The sequence below is a fragment of the Streptopelia decaocto genome, assembly GCF_964273445.1.
Source record: "Streptopelia decaocto genome assembly, contig: HAP1_SCAFFOLD_169, whole genome shotgun sequence".
In the NCBI taxonomy this organism is placed as follows: Eukaryota; Metazoa; Chordata; class Aves; order Columbiformes; family Columbidae; genus Streptopelia; species Streptopelia decaocto.
Genome location: NW_028116270.1, coordinates 40,618 through 66,427, shown reverse-complemented (window position 1 = coordinate 66,427; position 25,810 = coordinate 40,618). Strand labels below are relative to the sequence as shown.

General features: G+C 41.3%; 1 protein-coding gene across 1 annotated transcript in view; it reads left to right on the top strand.

Moving 5' to 3' along the window:
* LOC309452204 (uncharacterized protein) overlaps positions 1–25,810 on the top strand; it is a 54,069-nt gene that overhangs the window by 7,469 nt on the left and 20,790 nt on the right. Inside the window, 13 exon segments of the mRNA XM_082076877.1 lie at positions 970–1,084; positions 1,352–1,525; positions 1,657–1,763; positions 2,278–2,415; positions 3,195–3,340; positions 6,685–6,738; positions 9,541–9,574; positions 9,654–9,726; positions 10,976–11,036; positions 15,722–15,750; positions 15,853–15,919; positions 21,111–21,139; positions 21,242–21,308. Coding sequence (XP_081933003.1) covers positions 970–1,084; positions 1,352–1,525; positions 1,657–1,763; positions 2,278–2,415; positions 3,195–3,340; positions 6,685–6,738; positions 9,541–9,574; positions 9,654–9,726; positions 10,976–11,036; positions 15,722–15,750; positions 15,853–15,919; positions 21,111–21,139; positions 21,242–21,308 — 1,094 coding nt within the window.

Genomic DNA, 25,810 nt, shown 5'->3' with positions numbered 1-25,810 from the left:
GGTCCTGTGTGTTTTGTGGATTGTCTCCTTCTCTGTTGGGACAGGTGTCCTGCAGAGCAGCAGGAGCTTTACCTTCTGCACAGAGTGAAGCTTGTGCTGCTTTCTGCCTGTGATTTAGAGGGAAACACATGCAAGGACCTTCTGGGTGATTGTGTCTTTGGGTACAACTAGGCTGATTAATTGACATCAGACCTAAAATGTTCTGTGGCTTGAAGGAGCTCTTTTCTTTCTGACAAGACTTTAACTTGAAGAAAAAAGTTTCATTTTCTTATGCTGGTCATGTACTGTTGAAATACAATATTCCTTCCTTGAAGAGGACTTCCTCTGTAGTAGGCTTTTTATGACTATGATAGTTTAACATGTCAGGATGGTCAAATATTACTTTCCTGTAGTCAGGATTACAGAGTCTTGCTCTCTGGTTTGCTACATGTTATCAGAGGCACTTAGGTGCATGTGCATCCTTGTGTTTGGTGCAGTAGTAAACATGCTAGGAAAAAAAAAAGAAAGCAGCATAAATTCTCAAAGCGCAGGGAAATACTAATATTCTTGCTGTAAAACCCACCTTCTACATTTCTGATACGCTTCCGGGATGTGAATAATCACGGAAGAACTTAAGAGTTTTACTTGCCATAGCCCTCAGATGCTCAGGCTTTGGTCTCTGTTGTTGTGCCTTGTGTGTTGTCCTGCTGGATGCAGCGACCAACGCCTGGGCCCAGGCATCTGTTTGTGCAGGGTCAGTTTTACAGTGAAGGAAATGTCACCTTACAAAGTGGACTCTCTGGAAGGTTTTTGCTAGCCACCTCAGGCATATGGTGTGCAGCGGCTGCTACTTGTAATCTTTAGCTGTTACAAAATCTTTTCTTAAGCTTACTTTTTACAAAGTGAAGCTCGTGGTCATATCAATTTATCCCAGCCTGAAATATTTCTTTAGTTGTCTGCCTGTGCTAATTTAATATATTTAATTTTTAGGACACCTCTGCATCTCGCCTGCGCAAATGGCCATGTGGATGTTGTTACACATTTGGTAGAAAGCAAGTGTAAGCTAAATCTTCTTGACAGTGATAACAGATCAGCCCTGATGAAGGTATGTGGAATATGTTATGTGCTTGTAAGTGGGGCTTATTGATTATGCACTAAATGATGTATCTGGCAGGACTCTTTACACAGCCCTATGTAGAAACATGCATATTGTGGTGGATTGGCATGGAATAGGCATATGTTACTGTTAGGGAATAGGCTGCATGAGCTAATCTTAGAAGGTGCTCTTATTTTCCAGCGTTGGCAAGCTGGGGGAATGGTAACAGAGTGAAATGTAAATTCTGGAAGTTTTTCCTTTGTGTGTTGTTCCCAGGCAGTACAGTGCCAGCAAGAAAAATGTGTGGCTATTCTACTAGAACATGGTGCTGAACCAAACCTGCCAGATGCTGATGGCAACACTGCCCTGCATCTGTCTGTCATCTCTCCTAATACAACTGTGGCAGAGCTGCTACTTGATTATGATGCCGATATTGAGGCCCGGAATAAGGTAAATTTTTGTATTTGTTAAGGAAATTCTTTCAAGAAATTGCATTAACATTAATATTTCTCTTCAAGGTTGTGTGGTTTTTTTTTTTTTTTTTTTTATTTTGAACTTTATTTATTTATCTGTCCTTTCAGGAGGGATTTACTCCACTTGCTCTTGCTATCTCTGAACACCAGGAAGAGATAGTAGAATTTCTCCTTGGGCACGGAGCTAACGTGCATGCTCGAGATCAGCGTGAAAGGTGAGGGGTTAGTCAGAACACTACATGAGTCTCCCTAGTACTCTCTAAGCTGGATTGATGAGAGGCATGAGAATGAGCTCTTAAAGAAAAAAATCGGGGACCCACACGGAAAGAGCTATTTCTGTGTGACTTTTGGAAGCAGGTCTGCACTTGACTGCTGTCATACCTCAGTGGATGCTTTCTGCATTGAGTTTGCAAGAAGGCATTGGCTGTGATGGCCCTTCTGGCAGGAAACGTGCCATTAGCTCAGCAGTGTTGCCTCAGTTTGAAAAAAACATCTCCTGTGCAGCAGCACAGTGTTGTCTATGTGGAAGCTCTGTGTGAAGATTGAACTTCTGTTTTGACTTCCTTTCCCGTTTTGCTGTTGTTTTTAATACTTAATGAAAAACACTTTTTCTTTTGTTCATTTTGAAGTAATTGGACAATACTGTTTTTTGAGAGCAAATAGGAATAAAAATAATTACAGTGTCTGTGTGAAAGGATCTGTTTTTTTATCATATTTTGGATGTTTCAGAACACCACTTATGATTGCTGCTTCTGATGGGGAGCTTAATTTGGTCAAGGTGCTTCTTCGGTATGGTGCTGATGTTTCCCATACAGACCCTCATGAATGGACAGCTGAAGATTATGCTGTTATTCATGGATATTCTAGGTAATTTTTTAACTTTTTCTAATGATAAAGTTGTCAGTTATCAGCGTGGCTTTGGAACATCTTTGGTAACAGCTCAAAGGTTTAATGGTGTGTTGAGACCCGTCTAGATGCTGTGCTCAGTGGCATCTTCCAATACGTATCGTTCCTGTGTCTAGTGTTAATTTGGAAGTTGAGGAAAATTTCCGCCCAGAATTCTCTCTTAGATTTCAAGTTTTGTTGCAAAGCTCCCATTTGACCAATAAAAGCTCTAAAAAGTGTCTGTATCTTACTGTTATCCAGTGGTGGAACTTGGCAAACTGAAATGCATGTAAACCCTCTCTCCAGACCAGCACTACTCTCCAGACCACTTCCATTACAATGCCCACGAACTACCAGCCTTTTATTTTAGAGGAGGTCTAACTGATAGCCCTTTTGTTAAAATGTTAAGCAGTTTTAATCCTGTCTGCATAGCTTTGTTCATGTGGGTGTTCCTTCTCTAAGGTGGTTATGTGTGCTCAAAAACCAGGCTGAAAAAATGTACCAAGCAGGAGTTAATAACTTTGTTGGGATGAATATCCGTCTCTAGAATTAATATGACTGTAAGAAATATTGAAGTATGTAATAGTCATGCCATAAGTTCTGTGTGTATTACCCTGAGCAAATACATACAAGTATATTAATTCATATGGCTATGAATGTGCACAGGATGGATAATAAATGGCTGCTAACTATTCTGTTAGATGGTATAAGCAAGTATATGGTTATTTTTGCCAATATATTTCCTTTCTTTCTCTCTACAGTCTTAGTGAACTACTGGCACAACACGCAGACTCAGAAAACACAGCAGAAGCTTCTGCAGGTGCTGCACCAGGCCTCCCAGTACTTAGCATTCCTCCCTGGGCAGGAACTGCTGGCATTATGTTGGGTGCACCTGCTGTGGACAGAGGTAGGATCCTTAATCATGGAGGAGCTCAGGAGGAAAATCACTATGGCCTTTTCTTTAGGTGTTTTGTATGTTAACACTTGTTGTGTTCACCATTGACTTCAGTGGAGGTGTCAGAGAGAGTAGGACAAGAAGTTTTGTGAATGCACTTACTTGTTGCTAGTTGGAGATGCTTCTCGTCAGACTGTGAATGGGATTTTTGTGTTACGTGTTCACTTACAGCTTGTTCCCTTCCGCCTGTCAGATTGCCCATCTCTAGATTGTTTTTCTAGAGAAAGAGAGAAGTGGGACAGGGAAGAAACTAGGCGGGAGTGGTTTTGTTTTTCAGATGTGTACTTTTACCTGTAGATGGCCATTCAGATTGTGAAAATCCAATCGTAAAAGCAGTAGGTTCATCCTGAGTAGTTCTTCATCTTTCTGTAGTTAGGAAGTAACAGATGAGTTAACAGGAAGATATGGCCTGTTGATTTCCACGGAGTTTGTGTGTCTTTGTGTTGACTTTGTTAACAACAACAATGCACTGTGTATACTGTATCTTCTTGGACATCGTTTGATTTACAATGAAAATAATGGGTTTCTTTCACTTGCAGTAATTTTATGAAATAAACTTAAAAAAATCTGTATTACCTCATGATCCAGAAAAAAATCAGCTAAATTGACCTGTGATAAAAAATAATTAACTCTTTCAGTGAGTTTTTAAAATCCAGTCTATGCTTATGAGCATAACTGTAGAGGAATCTTAGAAAATTAATATTTTCATGTAAACAAAATTGTTTGTCTTGAACTTTATAACTCAGGCCCTACAGTGGGAGGTTTTATTCTTTCTGGTTTTTTAAGGGTGTTATATCAGAACTATGTGGCAAATGGGGATATTTTTCCTCATTGACTTTTCCAAGATATGAGAATATGGGAATTTAATTTAGAGCAGTTGCTTTGATCTAGTTGGAGATTTGTGAAGTTTCTTCATAGACTGAAGGAAGATTTTCATTGTGCGGTGCTTTTTTTGTGGGTGGTGGTGGTGTTGGTGTTGTTTTAAGAGCTTGGTACAGGTAGTTTAATCAGCAAAATATTGCTTTCAGCCAAACAGCACTCTCTGTTACTGCTTCCTGTGAATGTAGATAATTGCTGTGATACCACATTGTAGTGGCTGATAGGCCTGAGTTATTATTTTAAAATATGACTTGAAGAATACTATTGGGTGATTCTGAAACTGACATACCCTCAGTGAAAATAATTTGCCCCATTCCTTGAAAATGATCATACTACTAATACAAGTCCCCAATATTATGGGAAGTCTTTACTTCTTATGTTCATTTGAAGAGGCATAATAAATGCGAAGAGAATGTTATGCAAGTTAAGGACCTGGAAGGAGAAAGTGTGTGCTGTTCTCAGTCTGCTTCTAGTAAAGCTTGGTTTTCTTCTGAGTAGCATGGATCCTTTTGACCTTGTGCTCAGTCTCTTGGAAGATGACCTCAGCATGTTGAGAGACATGAGTAGCATATAGAGGACACTCATTGGCGTTAATTCTGCAGTGTCTGGCTTGCACCTGCAAAGCACATGTCCTGCATCATGATAGTCCCTTTGATAAGCTGCATAACAGGCTTTGAAGCCTCTGTTAGTGGAGAAGCTGGGATGATCTTGACCGACCAGAGAAACACCCACTTCAGAATTACTTTATTTTGCTCTTCTCTATTGTTTTCCTGGCATCTTCAGTGTTGTCCTTATCCCTTTTGCTGGTTTTGTACTTGTCAAACATTCTTCAAAATATTCTCCTCTAATGAGCAAGTCAGCATATTTAAGAAGTTGGCACAAGCTTATTTGATTGTTTACTTCTTGTCAGAACATGAACCTTTCTATTAATCACAGGCGAGTTTGCAAAAACCTCCAAATGAATGGCTTCCAGCCCTAGCATATTGAATGACAGACCTTTTGGATTTGAAGTTGGAATTTCTTTGGCAAAAATAACAATTCTGCAACTTTTCTAAAGGCAAGGATTCAGATTTCCTGTGTGTCTGCAGTGGCAGCTTGTTTTAGCTGCTGCACTGCCTATTAGCATATTGTTCCTTCAGTGTTTCCCTGAGTCCCTTCAGACACTGTTGGTTTTTAATCGTAGAGCTCTTGGAAAATAAGTGAGTGCTTCAGTGTGATTTACATCTCCTGAGGTCAGGAAAAGTTGTCCTGTATCACTTTTGAAGAAAACCAAGAAATGGAGATGGGATGAGAAACCATCTTGAGGTCTTCAAGTGTATGTTTTTTGGTAGGAATCCTTTTGCCACATCCGTTACATGTATTTAGAGTAAAATCAATATCAGCAGGACTCCCTTCTGCTCTGAGACAAATGTTTCCTTACCACAGAGAAATTTGGTGTCAGGTAGCTGCAATAACAGAACCTCACTATTAAAATAAAAAATTTTACTAAATAGGATGGGCGGAGCAGGTGGTTGGTGATTTATATTCTAAAACTTCTGCCGCACAATACACAGACATGCACAGGCACAGAAACACGCATGCGTGACACTCACAACAGTCAACGCACCTGTTTTGGTCCCCTTGTGGCCTGTCCTACAGTGCTGAGGGAACAGGGCATTCATTCAGACTGCTTGTCATGTCTGCATTCTGGTTGGTGGCGTAGGCTGCTGCATGTCAGCAGTTTAGCATGGTCACATCAATGTAAGCAGGACTCTCTTGTCTTCACACTGATGTAGGAGGGGCCTATGTATCAGGCACCAACTGACACAGCTTTTAAGGTGAGCTGGTTTAAGGCAACATGTTTCTGGGCTGCTTTTTGAGTGAGGGATAACAAGCATGCTAAAACTGTAACTTGAATGATTGTAGATAACATAATGGCTGGAAGTTGTGTAGTGGTGGAGCCAAGATTTCCTTCAAAATGTCTGGATAGCGTATGTCCAAAGTTTAGTTGTTGGCACTTAGGGATTTTGGGATGCTTAGAGGGAGTGGGTTTGAGTGTGCTGTATGTATAAAGCACTCTACAAATATGAAGGAATTGCGTTTGCAGTCTATGCTAGATGAGAACTAGTCAAGTTAGCAGTACATTTCTGGTAATCTGTTGCAGTATTTCAAAATGTTGGAATGTAGGTATTTTACATGGAGCTAGTAAATTAAGTTACACTGTTTGACACTGTCCCTTGAGAGTAGAGTTCTGCCGTTTGTGATTGTTTTCATTTCTAGCACCTAAAACTGTAGAGTAGGCTTGTAGTTGCAGTACATTCTCCCATTGCTGTAGCTTTGTTGATGTGCTGCTTATGTTTTCCAAATTTCTGGGAATTGAACTTTATTCTGATGTCACTGTTTCGTCTGTCCTTTTCATGCCTTTTCCTAAATGGATATAACAATGCAACAATCTCCTAACTACACATCAAGAACAGGAAAATCAAGGAAAGGTATTCTGTACAGTAGCATTTCAAATATGAAACACGTTGTATTATGTACAAATACATCTATGGTGTTTTCTATCCTGGAGGACCCTATTTTGATGGGTTTGCTTTTATAAATCAGATTTGCGAGCAGTCTTTGGGCACTTTTTGTTTGTTTGCATGTTTTGCATGAGTCATTTGTTATTGAATCGTTTGCTTTGTGTCATCAGTGACAGTATTTTTTTTTTAAATATGTTCTTTGATTGCTCCAAAATGGAAATAGACTTCAGTTAAAGGGGAAACAAGTAATCCCCAGAGACAGCTTTTCTAGATCCTGTTTCTGTGGTAGGGCATCAAGGTCTGTCTGAAAGCATGCTCATGAACTTCCTCTGTTGCCTTCTAACAGGCAATGTGACCTGGTTTCGATCATTGCTTAAAGTTACTGTACGTTGAAAGCCGAAGTTCAGATAACTTCCTTAGCTGATTTGATTAATTATAACTGTACTAATCAAAAATATATCTGAAGTATTGTGTCAAGAGTTTGTAACTGGCTGTTCCTCCCTATCCCCCCAGTTCTAAGAGGCATGTTTTCATTCAGCTTGGGACGTTAGCAGGTAGATTAGACTGTGAGCACTGGGTTTACAGGAAGCTGCAGAATGTAAAAATAATTACTCTTTTAAAATATTATGTGTTTGTAGTAGGAAACATTAAAAATCGGAGACTATGTTAGTATTTTAGCTAGTTCAGCTTGCACTGGAAGTTTCAGCCTCTAGGTTTTGTCTGTGTGACGCGTCTACACTGAACATGTCTACTGTATTTCATGGTCTGAAAGCCTTGTTCAGGTCAGGAGATGTACTCATCAAAGTTCCCACATAAACCCTGTCTTTCGGACAGACGCAATTTGCATGCTCGTTTGTGGTTTACTGGTAGTAGAAGAGATGTCTTCCAGCATGGTATGCCTTTGTTTTCTTTTGCCTTCAATGGCTTTGCCCAACACCTCAGTTTGGTTGTCAGCATGTGACTTCATGGGAGGTCACCTGTCTCCATCTCCTGTTTATAAACAACTTCATTTTGTTATGATAGTTAACAAGAATTAGTTATTGAGAACTTGAGGAGTGCTGAAATAGCTGCTCTGTGGAGGTTATATTTGTTTGGTTTTCCCTTCCGTCTTGGGACTTGAAGAGCCCTTTTGTTTCATCTTAGTTGTTGATAGTTGAGATGTTAGCACTCTTCAGGCTGGATTCCTTGAGTGCAGATTTCATTAGGACATCAGCGATGTGCTAGAGGGCACTCTCATTGAGTTTGCAGATGGCCCCAAACTGGGGGGATCATTCTATACGCTCCAGGGCAGCGCTGCCATTCAGAGGGACCTTGGCGAGCTGGAGAGAAGGACTGTCAGGCACGTCTTACAAAATTCAGCAAAGACAAATGCCAAGTCCTGCACACAGAGAGGAACAACCTCTTGCTACAAAACATGTTGGGACTGCCTGGCTGGAGAGCTGCTTTGCTGAGAAGGACCAGAGGGTCTTGGCAGGGAGTGAGCTGAGCGTGAGCCAGCAGAGTGCCCTGGCGACTGAGAAGCTCGACAGTGTCCCGGGCTGTATTAAGAGCAGCATAGCCAAGAAACTGAGAAAAGTGATTGTCCATCCTCTTTGGCAACTCACTGGAGTGTGTCCAGCTCCCTGGGTACAATTTTGAGCCCCCAGTGCAAGAGGGACTGGTCTTTCAACAGTGAGCAAATTCAGTGGAGGGCCATCCAGTTTGTCTAGGGCCGGAGTACATGCCCTGTGAGCAGAGGCTGAGGAAACTGGGCTTGTTCAGCCTAGAGAAGAACTGACTTTGAAGGGGACCTAGCTGCAGCTTCCAGTACATATGAGGCGAAGACAAAGCCGCGTTCTTCCCAGTGGTGCATGACAGGAGGTGGAGACACCAGAGGCATAAACGCAAACAAGAGAGTGTCTAACTGAATGTGAGAAGCTGCACTGTGATAAGCACAGTCAAACAGCGAGGCTGTACAGTCTCCTTCCTTGGAGGTGTTCAAGATTGGTCTGGATAAAGCCTTAAACAACCTTATCTGACCTCTTCACTAAGCCTGTCTTGAAGAGGTGTTGGCTAAGAGACTTCCTGAAGTCCCTTCTGACCTGATTTGTCCTATGATCCTATATCCAAGTTGCCTTCATACCGCTGACAAAAGCTTGGTGTGTAGCATAGAATGCCCTGGTTATTATGCCCCTTTTGTCTGTTGAATGCCCTTTTCTGTGCAGCATAGAGAACTGCTGGTGATTCTTCTACCTGAGGATAAGCTTGAGATCTTAACTGTACTTTGTGGTTTTTTTCTTTACATTTTCAGATTAATCTGTAACTGGGTAGAGCATTAGGTAGTGTAGCATGTAGCATAATGTTATACATGTTACATAGAGTAGTAAAATCTCTGCATGTGATGTGTTCTCATGTGTAATATGAGTACTTCAGAGGTTCATGTACTTAGTATTTTGCTAAACCACCAGCATTATGTTAACTGTTAACTAACATAGCGTATTCCTACTATGCTTATTTTTTTTAGTTTAGAGGTGTTTCTTAAACTTGTAGGACATAAGAATCCAAAGGAGAGAGAACTCTGGTATTTTTGTTGTCTTTTTTAATTCAGTATGGTTTGAAAAATAAGTCGCTTTGGAAATAGATTCATTCATGTTGTCTTGTGTTGAATTGACTGCCCAAAGTTTCATTCTCTTATGACCTTTAGAGTTGTCCATGTGAGATATTTATATGTATTGGTTAATTTTTTGCATGCCAAATCTAATTTCAACATGTCAATGAATTTTTACACAGCAATAGATGACTCTTCCCAAGGAGACTCAATAAGGTGAGACTTTGAAAATACCTAGCACGTACCTGAGGAATCATTTGAGAGACACAGCACTCATTTTGCTTTGCTTTTTAAGAAGCTCTGAGAAAGAGGAGGGTGATGACAGTTGGCATACCTCTGAGGAAGAAGAACTCGATTTTACCCCCAAGGTACGGTGCCTTTACAGGAAAAATGTTCTGCAAAAATAAGTGATTTGAAGGCAAGTTTTCTCTGGGATTGACAGAAGCTGCAGTTCCAGCCAATATTCTTTTCTCCTTAGAAGCAGCCTCTGGCCTGCCAGTCTCTCTTCTGCTGTGAGTTTTTCCCTAAAAGACCTGTAACTGTGGCCAAGCATGCAGTAGATTTGTGGTTTGGGGCAAAAGAGCAATAGGTGACGGGATAAACAACCACATGGTTTTATTTACTCTTGTTCATTTGAGTCAGATTTGCAGACCCTGCAAGTTGATAAGTTACTATGCTAACCTATTCTGTTCTTCTCCAAACATTGTTATTATTTCCTGTAAATTTGCTGACAGAATCCTAACTGCTCAGAAAAAGGGCATTTATTTACCAAGATCTACTGAAATCCTTCATCACCTAGTTCTCCTTTCCTCCTCGTCAGGTTCCTCAAGAGCACTCAATAGATGAGTTATTCAAATGGGTCATCTTTTTTCTGCTATGAGATGGCATTCCATGCTTGCATGTAATCTCACACTGCATGTTTTCCCTCTCTTTTGAATGCTTCGGTAGTATTCTTTCTGTCAGCTACAAGCTCTCATAGCTGTTTTTACTGAAGTTCTGAATGGTTTTCAACTTCTGCAGTGATGTCCGGAGCATCTAATCTGTTGCACTGGGACTCTGCAGTGGTGAGGAACCTGAGTGTACTAGTTGAACCCTCTCTGTGATGGTAGAGATACAAGCATGTTTAGTTTGAAATATGGTTTAATTTTCTTGCACTGATTTAAATAGAAATGATGCATTTTTCTGGCATGATTTTTAAATTTAGGGATATTTTAGTAAGTGTACTTGCAGGTACTAATTTATGCATTCAGTCTAGGGATCTTAACAGTTACTTGTGTTATGTGTATTTGCAAGCAAGCATCCTGAAACTGCAATCGTAAATACAGCTGACTTTTACAAATATTAAAACCAGACGTTTAGAACTCTTATGCATCTCAACATAGTTTCGGAAACAATTTGCAAAAGATGTCTGTGCGGTGTTTTGGGGTGAAATACTTACTGAATTGCATATGTGAGAAGTGTTTGCATAGTTAGAACTATAGGATGGAGCAAGCACCTGAGCACTATCAAAAGGACAAGCCGATTGTATTTATTGTTCAAGATTTGATGTGAACAAAGGATTTGTTTTTGTTACCGTTTTAAAAAAATTGGTTTGCTTAAATAAATCTTTATTTACAGAAGCCGCAGAAGCCAAACTTGACACTGTTAATGAAAGCTTCCCAGAAGTTCAGGAAAAAGAGTAAGCTATTTGGAAAAGATTGTATGATATCCTGATATATAAAAGTAGACTTGATAAGTAGGGTTTTGGTTTTTGTGGGTGGTTTTTTGTTTTTTTTTTTTTCTTTTTTTCTGTTTACATAACTCCTTTTGTTCACATGCATTTTTCCTTTTCTTATGCTTTAAGACGATGGTGATGATTCTAGAATTGAAAGTCCTAAGTCACCAAAGAAAAACCTCAAAGAAGAACAGGAGGAGGAAGATCAGGAAGATGAAGAAACTCAGTCTAAAGACATACAGGTGGAGAAGCAGGGAAAGAAAACAAAACCTAAAGGGGAAATTAATCAGAAATTGAAGTATTTTAGTAATGCTAAGTATGAAGGGGAAGCTTGGTGTGGAACTGGAGATGTCTGTGATGATTATCATAAAATAAGTAAAGAACTTGATGAAAAGGTGGAGGAATCTGTTGATACTCCTGTGTTTTTATAGCTGGGTGTTATGAAAAGGTGCGAGAAAATGTAACTTCTATGTCTCCAAAGATAATGAATAATGAAGTATCTTGCAAGTCAGTGCCAAAACAAGCTGTCTTTCAAAATCTAAATAATTTGCAAGATACACAAGAAAGCCAGAATAGGAAAAGCATGAATCAGGAGAAGTTTCACAGAAATGCAGCAAAAAGCCCAAAGCTTGAAAGCCAAAGACCAAACTCTGTTGTTCTTGAATGTGTGGATGATGAAGATACTGAGGAAGCCCTGAAGCAAGAAAGGGAAAACTTGTGCTTAAATAGCAGTCAAGAAAATTTAAGAGCAGCATTTCACTCAAGCACCAAAGTAAGCATATAGGGATGATCCAATGACAACATTATTTTCTAAGGGTGATACAGGTAAGAAACAAATAGTAAACTGGATTTCTCTTAATACTTATTCTTCACGTATATCCATCTTTCGATCATCCTTTTTGGTATTAGAAAATGTCTCACTGCTAGCCAAATCAGTTTCTTAGGTATAAGAATAATATCAGGCAACATTTTCCATATTTTTTTATATTGGTTGCAGTGGTTTTGCAGTAAAAAGAATAGGCGGTAGACTGTTTCTGGAATCAATTGAATTTTTCTCAGGGGCTTTGCAGAACTGGAGGTGAGACTTAGAACATTAGGCATTGCTTTCTACTCATGTAGATTCCCATGGAAAAACTGAAAGTCTTGTAAAACAAAGCTCAACAAAGTTTCCCTGTTGTCTTACACAAGAAAAGTATTTTTCAAGTTGTCGATGGATGGCAAAAAAGGTGCTTGTTTCGGCTCTTTCCAGCTGCTTTGATCCATTTCTTTTAGGGAGAATCACCTGAATGGGAAGAAAAGGAGGAGGAGCAGGAAAAAGAAGACACAGGTGAAAAGCTACAAACTGCAATTCTTGAGGGAGTGAAGAATTCTATTTGTAATGATAACCATCAAGTCCACAATGCTTCAAAAGAAAATGCTGGTGAGAGAAATGAATTAGTAAATACTAGTCCCAGTTATTCCTCTCTAAATGTTAATGCACACTAAATGAAAGAAAATGGTGATTGACCTCTAAGACAGCAAATGTTTCCCTTGCCTGTGAATGCTAGTGGGCATTGGCAGAGAAGGAAAGCAGCTTTTGTTCCTTTTCATTAATTCTTGAAGAACTGCAATTATGATTTTGGATTCCCAGTAATGCTATACGAAGCAAGTAGCATTCTTGCTTGCATTGCTCTGTTGTCCCTGAAGTAATCTGAACACAACACACACGTGATAAAAAAATGGAGGACTAAGAGTGTCTTGGGTGTGACAGTAGTATTCCCCTTACTGGCCCATATTGTTGGATTGAAAAGCTGAGATTGTTCTTAGCTGAAGGCTAGGAGAGATTTGAGTTAAGCTGAGAGCTGTTTGTTCTAGTGCCTAATCTTCTACAGTTTTAAAATGTAGAGGGTCTCTCCAGTGCCACAGCTGTGTGTGCTTGAAAGCATTACCAGCTTCTTCAGAGTTGAGCACTTTGGTCCTTACCTCAGGTCTCAGAGTAGGAGCAGAAGGCATCTTTTGGATGCAGGGCTTGACCGACGGGGAAAAGCAGAGTGAACTAAAACCACTCAGTGTCTCACTTGTTACCTCATTTATAGGTGCCCTGCCAGCCGAGGGAGCAGAGGAAGATAATGATTCTCCCTGGGATTCCGAGGTACTGTCTGTGGAAGACTCAGGGGTCCCCACAGAAGGGGTGCATGGAGGGGAGGGGTAAGATCCAGAAGCACTTGAGAGCTTGCTGTTGCCTTGAGCCCTAACGCTGATAAGGCTCGTTTCTTCTACTGCTTCTACTCCACGTTTGTAACCAGGGCCTGGCAGGATTGTTGCTTTTTCACCATGCAGCCCTGTTCTGCTGACCTGGTCAGCGATTTTCCTTAGGGTATAACCTAGATGGTTAGCTGCTTCTGATTGGATCCCCTCTAGCTTTTGTAGGTGTGCTCCAGCCCTTTTTGTAAGCTCTGCCTTGCTAGTCTTCATTCAATCCAAATTGGCCTTGTGACTGGGAGTATCGATGTATTCCCTCACCATGCAGGATACGTGCCTAAGAAACATAAGCACAAACTTGAATGTCAGGTACTAGTTCAGTACAGAAGTTGGATCACCACAGACCTGCAGCTATTGGTTCGCAACCCACATCTTGAGTTGCCATGTTAGTTTTCCTTTCTGGCTGTCCAGTTTCTCAGTGTGACAGAACAGTTTAGATGAGTTGTAAGGTTTTTGCCTAAGACCTGAAAACACACACAACTGTTGTGATTTTCCAGTATAGTACATCTTGGTGTGTCCTTTCCTGGGGTCTTATAAAAGGTTTTTGTACCTCTTATATACTTGATACCATGCTGTGCAAGTTGGCTTTTTGCGTAGAAATGAGTTGAAAATGCATTTGTACCAATTGTCATGCATATGTTTTAGATTATAGAGTCGAATTGTGAAGGTCTGAGGGAAGTATCGTCCGGTGTGTTTCTCCCAGCTGCAGACAGACAAGGAATATACTCCAAGATTGTCTCCGAGGCATGCAACAACGGTAACTTCCTGGGGGACTAGATGTTTGTCTGTAGGCATTTATAGACTAAAGTGAACTTTTATGAGTGTCTGTCTTAGCAATGCTGTTCCGATGTGGGTGCATGCTATAGCAATGAAGTGCTTACTTTTTGAATTAACACCAGTAATCATAGCGCTTGCTGGCCCCTTTGTAAAGGAAGTTGTCTTGTTTGCATTCTGTGTGTTCTTTGGACGTGTTTGTAATTTTTTGGATTCAGGTTCTTGTTGCATGATGATGAAAGTGTATGTGTTTTAGGACTGACCTGCCTGAACACTTAAACGTTACTGGATGCTAACGCATCAGAAGAAAGCTGTGATCTGGCTAAACATTTTTACCCCCAGCTTAATTTTTGATAGCTTTCTGTTTCGCTTTGCCTAGGAGCTCAAATGGGACCGAAAGTTCAGGTTTTGTTGCTAAGGGTTTCTGCCTGTGTTTTGTGATACTGTCTCCCTAGCATCTTGAGCATAGGATGGCAGGGAAGTTTTGCTCTTGGGGTAGAACTCTTTCCAGAAGAACTTCTCCTTTACCAGGTGGTTTGTCGATCCTGCTTCTAGGATAGGTACAATAGGACAACTGAAGAAGCTAATCCAGTTTGAGTTTAGTAAGCTAGAAGCAAAACTTGACAAGCTCCTGGGAGCTTCTAAATCGACTTGTTGAGTAGTTGTCATGGAAGTCTGCTTTGTGTGATTCCACTAAGGCAAATTTCAAATCCCTGTGGGAAGGGGGTGAAAGGTCATTATGGTGATCTTTCTAAGGTTTTCCATAGTGCTAGACCACCAAGTGAAGTGAAATGAAATACTGTTTGCTTTTAATTTTTTTTTTTTTTTTGATCCAAAAGTTTTGCTGTGGAGCCGTTCTTAGTAACACTTCACAGACTCATTTCATGCGAGGACTCAAACTCAAAGAATTAAGCAGAGGATTTGAGAAACATAGGTGGGCCAGTAGATTGTGTGGGTTTGGAAATGATTTAATGCTGGACAACATTTAAGGAAAAAAAGTATTTGGAACTATACTACAAATGCAGATGACAACCAAACAACATTTGTTTGTTTCCTTGCAAGCTAAACCAGAACAATTTGATGAGAACTAGCTCGATTTTCTTTTTTCTTTTTTTTTCCTTTTGCTGAATGACACGTGTGAGGTTTCTGTGTCTGCAGCCATGCTTGCCGTGTCCCATCAATGGAAAGGAAAATACTCCTTCACACAAAGCACTTGCAGAATTGCAGTCGGAGCGCTGCTGCGCTGTTTTGTGATCATTCGCTATAGCAGACCGGATTTGGCTTTTGAAAGAATCCTTTTAGAAAACAGGATTCAGCTCCTCAAAAGGACTAAGTATTTTGATTTTGTTCGTTCAACAAGCCCGGCCTTATTGCTTCACATGAATTGTCCTAGTTTTGTGATTATTGTTTTTTAAATCCAAGGTGCGTGATGGGAAGTGTGTGGTGTCCATTTCTGGTATAGTCATCCAAATGCTATACGATGAGGCAAACTGAATGTTAGGTATCATACTCTTGATGAAAGAATGCTTTCAACTAATACTTAGCTGTAAACCTGGTGATGTTGAATGGAGGAAAAGAGACCTTCAATTAAATAAAATCACTTTTTTCAAAACCTTTTTTTTTTTAACCTCCAGGCTTTTCAGAGAAACCCAGCAATTCCCAGGTAAGTATTTGTTCATGTCAGATGGGCTACTTGTTGTCCTCATTGAATAGTATGTGGTTACTTTGAAATTGGCCTATTGTCATTGGATTGTGTCTTTTCTAGCTGAAGACTCCAGAATCAGCTTTGGAAATGAAGGAAACCTCTCCTAAAAAAAGGCAGCAGGAATCAGGTAACGTTTAGTTCATGTGGTTCTGGGTTTAGCTTCATAATCTTTCTGGAGAGGAGTATTTAATAAAGCATCTGATGTATTTGTTTTGCAGATCTGTTGGAGGAATTAGGTTTAGGAGATGCAGATGATATTGAAGGTATTCATAGCAGTCTCTGTAGTGTTTTGGGTTTTTTTATGGCCAGACACATTGTACTGGCATGTTTTTTTCCTAATACTAAATTAATGGTTCTAGCAAGGTGTTCTGGGAAAAGAAGGTCTACTGAAATACGCCTCTATGCATGTGTGTGCTCCTCCTCCGGTCTGCCATTCAACACTGCAAATACCCTTCCATGATGTGGGCTTCCTCCTCTATACCTGCTGTCATCTCCCCTTTGCAGGGGAGTCCTGAAGTTTGCTTTCCTTCCAGTTTCTCAAAAAAACCCTTCCTGATATTTGCGGTTCCCCGAGCATGTGCCGTAGCTGATTCCGGGCTAGGGATCTGCAATTTAAGCTGTCCAGGTGCTGCAGGTGAGACAGAAAGGATCGTTCTTGGGCTCATCCTGTAGCTGTACGTAGCAGGAATGATTGCTTCCCTGGCTTTTCTCTACCTGTCTGGCAGTTGCTTTGGAACGTGTAGCAAATACATTCCTTTGAGGCTGGAAACTGCCCAGCAGGTTCAGAGGCAGGGGAAGGAAGCGGGGAAGAGAGACAAGGTGGGAGGAAATGACAGTGTCAGCGTGTGGCCAGGAATTCTCTGTCTTTGGAAACAAGGATAAAAGTGACACAGCTAGTTGGTCCACTATAAATTGGAGGGAGGATATATGACTTCAGTGGTTTTTTAGTTTCCTTGTTTTAACGTTTATTGATTTCCATATCTACTATTGAGATGAGTTTTTAAGAGTTGCTACATTCAGCTATTGAAAATAGAAATGAGAGAGAGGTGAACAGATCTGTCAGCAAGTACTTGAACTTGTAACTTTGAAGTATAGAATACAAATGGTTCCAAGCACCTTGGCATCCTCGCTTTAGGGGGATAAAAAAAGTACCGTGTTTCTTTTGGCAATAATAGAGATTAAACTTCTCCCTAGGAAAAATCTCTCTCTCCTCTTGCTCTTCCAGTCCTCCTCTCCACCACCTCTTCCTCTCGCTCTTCTCGTCTCTCTCATGTCTTTGCAGTGGGTAAGCAAGAGCAGGTCCTCTTGTGCCCTTTATTTTGTGGTGATAGCGTTTTTATAAGATGCATAGAGGCTTCTTAAAAGTTGTTCAAGCATGAGTGCTGGTTTTGTCTGTATTACACAATAATGTGAGATGTAGCCCCATAGCGGATCATTACGTTGTATATACGTTTGTATAATATTACAAACACAGAACAACCACCTTTTCGTAGCTCCTTTGGTGTCAGCTACTTTTCTGGTGTGTCTTTATTCATTTGTGCCATGTTAGTGTTTCCCCAGGTGTTATCGTGAAGATCAAGTGTTAAGAAGTACATGTGACAATTTCCTTCCAACTTTTATGGTTGGCTTTTGGTTTAAGCAATTTAGATTGCTTCAGCAAAGCATCACAGTTCCTGCGGCACAAATCTGTATGACTCTAAAAGGCCTGAATGCCATCCTTCACAAGTTTATTTCATAAATCTGGAAAAAAGGTGCAGTATCTTGCACAACTGAGTGTTCAATGAGAGATTAGATTTCCCGATCTATTTACTTTGTTACTACTCATCAGAACTTATTGAAATGTATTTTTGGGTCAATAGTGTTGAGTCAGCTTGGATCGGTAGTGTTGTTCCTATCTTTTCTGTATAGAAGAGTAGCTGCTTTGCACTGTAATCTGCACAAAATCACTATGGAAGACAATTGATGAGGAGGGAAATCTCAGAGGAGAGAGGAGTGGTAAAGGCTACTTGGAGAGAGCACTAGAAGTCACATGAGTGAATCCTGAGTCAGTTTTACCTAATGGAGTAGCTTAAAAGAGCCAAATGAAGATAGTCGCATCTGGCCAGGAACCCACTGAGACTGAACCTTTTGTTTGTCTGGTAGAGAAGAGATTTGGATGTTAATCCCCTAAGATAGAAACAACTTTTGTGTGTTTGGCGTGTGTTGGAGCTGTGAGCCCATACTCTGTGTTTCAGTGGCAATGCTGAGGTGTTGAGCGTCTGGGAAGGTGCAGGGTAACACCCCTCTGTCCAGGAAGAGCTTTCTTGGTGGCGCTACAAAACGCGCGTTGTTGCTTCATGATTTTAGTGTGAGGATGTTTTGGACAGTGTTTCTACATTAGCTGCTGTGCAGCGGAAAGTAGTAGTAAGTGCCAAATTCTGGAGCTGTAGGCTGGAGAGCAGGTGACCTAAACTCTGTATCTCACCGGACTGCAGCATGCAGGAGTGTCTTCCTGAATTGGGCTGGGTGTTGCTTGTAGCTGTGTCAGCTGTTGTGCATATCCATCTTCTGCTGGAAAGGAGGCAAGAGGAGGTGGCAGTGAAAAGGAAATACCATGATGTGACCAGGCGTGAAGAAACACTCACTTCTTAGGTTGTCCTTAGCAAGAGAAGCACTGCGCATCTTTTGGATGCAGGGCTTGACCGACGGGGAAAAGCAGAGTGAACTAAAACCACTCAGTGTCTCACTTGTTACCTCATTTATAGGTGCCCTGCCAGCCGAGGGAGCAGAGGAAGATAATGATTCTCCCTGGGATTCCGAGGTACTGTCTGTGGAAGACTCAGGGGTCCCCACAGAAGGGGTGCATGGAGGGGAGGGGTAAGATCCAGAAGCACTTGAGAGCTTGCTGTTGCCTTGAGCCCTAACGCTGATAAGGCTCGTTTCTTCTACTGCTTCTACTCCACGTTTGTAACCAGGGCCTGGCAGGATTGTTGCTTTTTCACCATGCAGCCCTGTTCTGCTGACCTGGTCAGCGATTTTCCTTAGGGTATAACCTAGATGGTTAGCTGCTTCTGATTGGATCCCCTCTAGCTTTTGTAGGTGTGCTCCAGCCCTTTTTGTAAGCTCTGCCTTGCTAGTCTTCATTCAATCCAAATTGGCCTTGTGACTGGGAGTATCGATGTATTCCCTCACCATGCAGGATACGTGCCTAAGAAACATAAGCACAAACTTGAATGTCAGGTACTAGTTCAGTACAGAAGTTGGATCACCACAGACCTGCAGCTATTGGTTCGCAACCCACATCTTGAGTTGCCATGTTAGTTTTCCTTTCTGGCTGTCCAGTTTCTCAGTGTGACAGAACAGTTTAGATGAGTTGTAAGGTTTTTGCCTAAGACCTGAAAACACACACAACTGTTGTGATTTTCCAGTATAGTACATCTTGGTGTGTCCTTTCCTGGGGTCTTATAAAAGGTTTTTGTACCTCTTATATACTTGATACCATGCTGTGCAAGTTGGCTTTTTGCGTAGAAATGAGTTGAAAATGCATTTGTACCAATTGTCATGCATATGTTTTAGATTATAGAGTCGAATTGTGAAGGTCTGAGGGAAGTATCGTCCGGTGTGTTTCTCCCAGCTGCAGACAGACAAGGAATATACTCCAAGATTGTCTCCGAGGCATGCAACAACGGTAACTTCCTGGGGGACTAGATGTTTGTCTGTAGGCATTTATAGACTAAAGTGAACTTTTATGAGTGTCTGTCTTAGCAATGCTGTTCCGATGTGGGTGCATGCTATAGCAATGAAGTGCTTACTTTTTGAATTAACACCAGTAATCATAGCGCTTGCTGGCCCCTTTGTAAAGGAAGTTGTCTTGTTTGCATTCTGTGTGTTCTTTGGACGTGTTTGTAATTTTTTGGATTCAGGTTCTTGTTGCATGATGATGAAAGTGTATGTGTTTTAGGACTGACCTGCCTGAACACTTAAACGTTACTGGATGCTAACGCATCAGAAGAAAGCTGTGATCTGGCTAAACATTTTTACCCCCAGCTTAATTTTTGATAGCTTTCTGTTTCGCTTTGCCTAGGAGCTCAAATGGGACCGAAAGTTCAGGTTTTGTTGCTAAGGGTTTCTGCCTGTGTTTTGTGATACTGTCTCCCTAGCATCTTGAGCATAGGATGGCAGGGAAGTTTTGCTCTTGGGGTAGAACTCTTTCCAGAAGAACTTCTCCTTTACCAGGTGGTTTGTCGATCCTGCTTCTAGGATAGGTACAATAGGACAACTGAAGAAGCTAATCCAGTTTGAGTTTAGTAAGCTAGAAGCAAAACTTGACAAGCTCCTGGGAGCTTCTAAATGGACTTGTTGAGTAGTTGTCATGGAAGTCTGCTTTGTGTGATTCCACTAAGGCAAATTTCAAATCCCTGTGGGAAGGGGGTGAAAGGTCATTATGGTGATCTTTCTAAGGTTTTCCATAGTGCTAGACCACCAAGTGAAGTGAAATGAAATACTGTTTGCTTTTAATTTTTTTTTTTTTTTTGATCCAAAAGTTTTGCTGTGGAGCCGTTCTTAGTAACACTTCACAGACTCATTTCATGCGAGGACTCAAACTCAAAGAATTAAGCAGAGGATTTGAGAAACATAGGTGGGCCAGTAGATTGTGTGGGTTTGGAAATGATTTAATGCTGGACAACATTTAAGGAAAAAAAGTATTTGGAACTATACTACAAATGCAGATGACAACCAAACAACATTTGTTTGTTTCCTTGCAAGCTAAACCAGAACAATTTGATGAGAACTAGCTCGATTTTCTTTTTTCTTTTTTTTTCCTTTTGCTGAATGACACGTGTGAGGTTTCTGTGTCTGCAGCCATGCTTGCCGTGTCCCATCAATGGAAAGGAAAATACTCCTTCACACAAAGCACTTGCAGAATTGCAGTCGGAGCGCTGCTGCGCTGTTTTGTGATCATTCGCTATAGCAGACCGGATTTGGCTTTTGAAAGAATCCTTTTAGAAAACAGGATTCAGCTCCTCAAAAGGACTAAGTATTTTGATTTTGTTCGTTCAACAAGCCCGGCCTTATTGCTTCACATGAATTGTCCTAGTTTTGTGATTATTGTTTTTTAAATCCAAGGTGCGTGATGGGAAGTGTGTGGTGTCCATTTCTGGTATAGTCATCCAAATGCTATACGATGAGGCAAACTGAATGTTAGGTATCATACTCTTGATGAAAGAATGCTTTCAACTAATACTTAGCTGTAAACCTGGTGATGTTGAATGGAGGAAAAGAGACCTTCAATTAAATAAAATCACTTTTTTCAAAACCTTTTTTTTTTTAACCTCCAGGCTTTTCAGAGAAACCCAGCAATTCCCAGGTAAGTATTTGTTCATGTCAGATGGGCTACTTGTTGTCCTCATTGAATAGTATGTGGTTACTTTGAAATTGGCCTATTGTCATTGGATTGTGTCTTTTCTAGCTGAAGACTCCAGAATCAGCTTTGGAAATGAAGGAAACCTCTCCTAAAAAAAGGCAGCAGGAATCAGGTAACGTTTAGTTCATGTGGTTCTGGGTTTAGCTTCATAATCTTTCTGGAGAGGAGTATTTAATAAAGCATCTGATGTATTTGTTTTGCAGATCTGTTGGAGGAATTAGGTTTAGGAGATGCAGATGATATTGAAGGTATTCATAGCAGTCTCTGTAGTGTTTTGGGTTTTTTTATGGCCAGACACATTGTACTGGCATGTTTTTTTCCTAATACTAAATTAATGGTTCTAGCAAGGTGTTCTGGGAAAAGAAGGTCTACTGAAATACGCCTCTATGCATGTGTGTGCTCCTCCTCTGGTCTGCCATTCAACACTGCAAATACCCTTCCATGATGTGGGCTTCCTCCTCTATACCTGCTGTCATCTCCCCTTTGCAGGGGAGTCCTGAAGTTTGCTTTCCTTCCAGTTTCTCAAAAAAACCCTTCCTGATATTTGCGGTTCCCCGAGCATGTGCCGTAGCTGATTCCGGGCTAGGGATCTGCAATTTAAGCTGTCCAGGTGCTGCAGGTGAGACAGAAAGGATCGTTCTTGGGCTCCTCCTGTAGCTGTACGTAGCAGGAATGATTGCTTCCCTGGCTTTTCTCTACCTGTCTGGCAGTTGCTTTGGAACGTGTAGCAAATACATTCCTTTGAGGCTGGAAACTGCCCAGCAGGTTCAGAGGCAGGGGAAGGAAGCGGGGAAGAGAGACAAGGTGGGAGGAAATGACAGTGTCAGCGTGTGGCCAGGAATTCTCTGTCTTTGGAAACAAGGATAAAAGTGACACAGCTAGTTGGTCCACTATAAATTGGAGGGAGGATATATGACTTCAGTGGTTTTTTAGTTTCCTTGTTTTAACGTTTATTGATTTCCATATCTACTATTGAGATGAGTTTTTAAGAGTTGCTACATTCAGCTATTGAAAATAGAAATGAGAGAGAGGTGAACAGATCTGTCAGCAAGTACTTGAACTTGTAACTTTGAAGTATAGAATACAAATGGTTCCAAGCACCTTGGCATCCTCGCTTTAGGGGGATAAAAAAAGTACCGTGTTTCTTTTGGCAATAATAGAGATTAAACTTCTCCCTAGGAAAAATCTCTCTCTCCTCTTGCTCTTCCAGTCCTCCTCTCCACCACCTCTTCCTCTCGCTCTTCTCGTCTCTCTCATGTCTTTGCAGTGGGTAAGCAAGAGCAGGTCCTCTTGTGCCCTTTATTTTGTGGTGATAGCGTTTTTATAAGATGCATAGAGGCTTCTTAAAAGTTGTTCAAGCATGAGTGCTGGTTTTGTCTGTATTACACAATAATGTGAGATGTAGCCCCATAGCGGATCATTACGTTGTATATACGTTTGTATAATATTACAAACACAGAACAACCACCTTTTCGTAGCTCCTTTGGTGTCAGCTACTTTTCTGGTGTGTCTTTATTCATTTGTGCCATGTTAGTGTTTCCCCAGGTGTTATCGTGAAGATCAAGTGTTAAGAAGTACATGTGACAATTTCCTTCCAACTTTTATGGTTGGCTTTTGGTTTAAGCAATTTAGATTGCTTCAGCAAAGCATCACAGTTCCTGCGGCACAAATCTGTATGACTCTAAAAGGCCTGAATGCCATCCTTCACAAGTTTATTTCATAAATCTGGAAAAAAGGTGCAGTATCTTGCACAACTGAGTGTTCAATGAGAGATTAGATTTCCCGATCTATTTACTTTGTTACTACTCATCAGAACTTATTGAAATGTATTTTTGGGTCAATAGTGTTGAGTCAGCTTGGATCGGTAGTGTTGTTCCTATCTTTTCTGTATAGAAGAGTAGCTGCTTTGCACTGTAATCTGCACAAAATCACTATGGAAGACAATTGATGAGGAGGGAAATCTCAGAGGAGAGAGGAGTGGTAAAGGCTACTTGGAGAGAGCACTAGAAGTCACATGAGTGAATCCTGAGTCAGTTTTACCTAATGGAGTAGCTTAAAAGAGCCAAATGAAGATAGTCGCATCTGGCCAGGAACCCACTGAGACTGAACCTTTTGTTTGTCTGGTAGAGAAGAGATTTGGATGTTAATCCCCTAAGATAGAAACAACTTTTGTGTGTTTGGCGTGTGTTGGAGCTGTGAGCCCATACTCTGTGTTTCAGTGGCAATGCTGAGGTGTTGAGCGTCTGGGAAGGTGCAGGGTAACACCCCTCTGTCCAGGAAGAGCTTTCTTGGTGGCGCTACAAAACGCGCGTTGTTGCTTCATGATTTTAGTGTGAGGATGTTTTGGACAGTGTTTCTACATTAGCTGCTGTGCAGCGGAAAGTAGTAGTAAGTGCCAAATTCTGGAGCTGTAGGCTGGAGAGCAGGTGACCTAAACTCTGTATCTCACCGGACTGCAGCATGCAGGAGTGTCTTCCTGAATTGGGCTGGGTGTTGCTTGTAGCTGTGTCAGCTGTTGTGCATATCCATCTTCTGCTGGAAAGGAGGCAAGAGGAGGTGGCAGTGAAAAGGAAATACCATGATGTGACCAGGCGTGAAGAAACACTCACTTCTTAGGTTGTCCTTAGCAAGAGAAGCACTGCGCATCTTTTGGATGCAGGGCTTGACCGACGGGGAAAAGCAGAGTGAACTAAAACCACTCAGTGTCTCACTTGTTACCTCATTTATAGGTGCCCTGCCAGCCGAGGGAGCAGAGGAAGATAATGATTCTCCCTGGGATTCCGAGGTACTGTCTGTGGAAGACTCAGGGGTCCCCACAGAAGGGGTGCATGGAGGGGAGGGGTAAGATCCAGAAGCACTTGAGAGCTTGCTGTTGCCTTGAGCCCTAACGCTGATAAGGCTCGTTTCTTCTACTGCTTCTACTCCACGTTTGTAACCAGGGCCTGGCAGGATTGTTGCTTTTTCACCATGCAGCCCTGTTCTGCTGACCTGGTCAGCGATTTTCCTTAGGGTATAACCTAGATGGTTAGCTGCTTCTGATTGGATCCCCTCTAGCTTTTGTAGGTGTGCTCCAGCCCTTTTTGTAAGCTCTGCCTTGCTAGTCTTCATTCAATCCAAATTGGCCTTGTGACTGGGAGTATCGATGTATTCCCTCACCATGCAGGATACGTGCCTAAGAAACATAAGCACAAACTTGAATGTCAGGTACTAGTTCAGTACAGAAGTTGGATCACCACAGACCTGCAGCTATTGGTTCGCAACCCACATCTTGAGTTGCCATGTTAGTTTTCCTTTCTGGCTGTCCAGTTTCTCAGTGTGACAGAACAGTTTAGATGAGTTGTAAGGTTTTTGCCTAAGACCTGAAAACACACACAACTGTTGTGATTTTCCAGTATAGTACATCTTGGTGTGTCCTTTCCTGGGGTCTTATAAAAGGTTTTTGTACCTCTTATATACTTGATACCATGCTGTGCAAGTTGGCTTTTTGCGTAGAAATGAGTTGAAAATGCATTTGTACCAATTGTCATGCATATGTTTTAGATTATAGAGTCGAATTGTGAAGGTCTGAGGGAAGTATCGTCCGGTGTGTTTCTCCCAGCTGCAGACAGACAAGGAATATACTCCAAGATTGTCTCCGAGGCATGCAACAACGGTAACTTCCTGGGGGACTAGATGTTTGTCTGTAGGCATTTATAGACTAAAGTGAACTTTTATGAGTGTCTGTCTTAGCAATGCTGTTCCGATGTGGGTGCATGCTATAGCAATGAAGTGCTTACTTTTTGAATTAACACCAGTAATCATAGCGCTTGCTGGCCCCTTTGTAAAGGAAGTTGTCTTGTTTGCATTCTGTGTGTTCTTTGGACGTGTTTGTAATTTTTTGGATTCAGGTTCTTGTTGCATGATGATGAAAGTGTATGTGTTTTAGGACTGACCTGCCTGAACACTTAAACGTTACTGGATGCTAACGCATCAGAAGAAAGCTGTGATCTGGCTAAACATTTTTACCCCCAGCTTAATTTTTGATAGCTTTCTGTTTCGCTTTGCCTAGGAGCTCAAATGGGACCGAAAGTTCAGGTTTTGTTGCTAAGGGTTTCTGCCTGTGTTTTGTGATACTGTCTCCCTAGCATCTTGAGCATAGGATGGCAGGGAAGTTTTGCTCTTGGGGTAGAACTCTTTCCAGAAGAACTTCTCCTTTACCAGGTGGTTTGTCGATCCTGCTTCTAGGATAGGTACAATAGGACAACTGAAGAAGCTAATCCAGTTTGAGTTTAGTAAGCTAGAAGCAAAACTTGACAAGCTCCTGGGAGCTTCTAAATCGACTTGTTGAGTAGTTGTCATGGAAGTCTGCTTTGTGTGATTCCACTAAGGCAAATTTCAAATCCCTGTGGGAAGGGGGTGAAAGGTCATTATGGTGATCTTTCTAAGGTTTTCCATAGTGCTAGACCACCAAGTGAAGTGAAATGAAATACTGTTTGCTTTTAATTTTTTTTTTTTTTTTGATCCAAAAGTTTTGCTGTGGAGCCGTTCTTAGTAACACTTCACAGACTCATTTCATGCGAGGACTCAAACTCAAAGAATTAAGCAGAGGATTTGAGAAACATAGGTGGGCCAGTA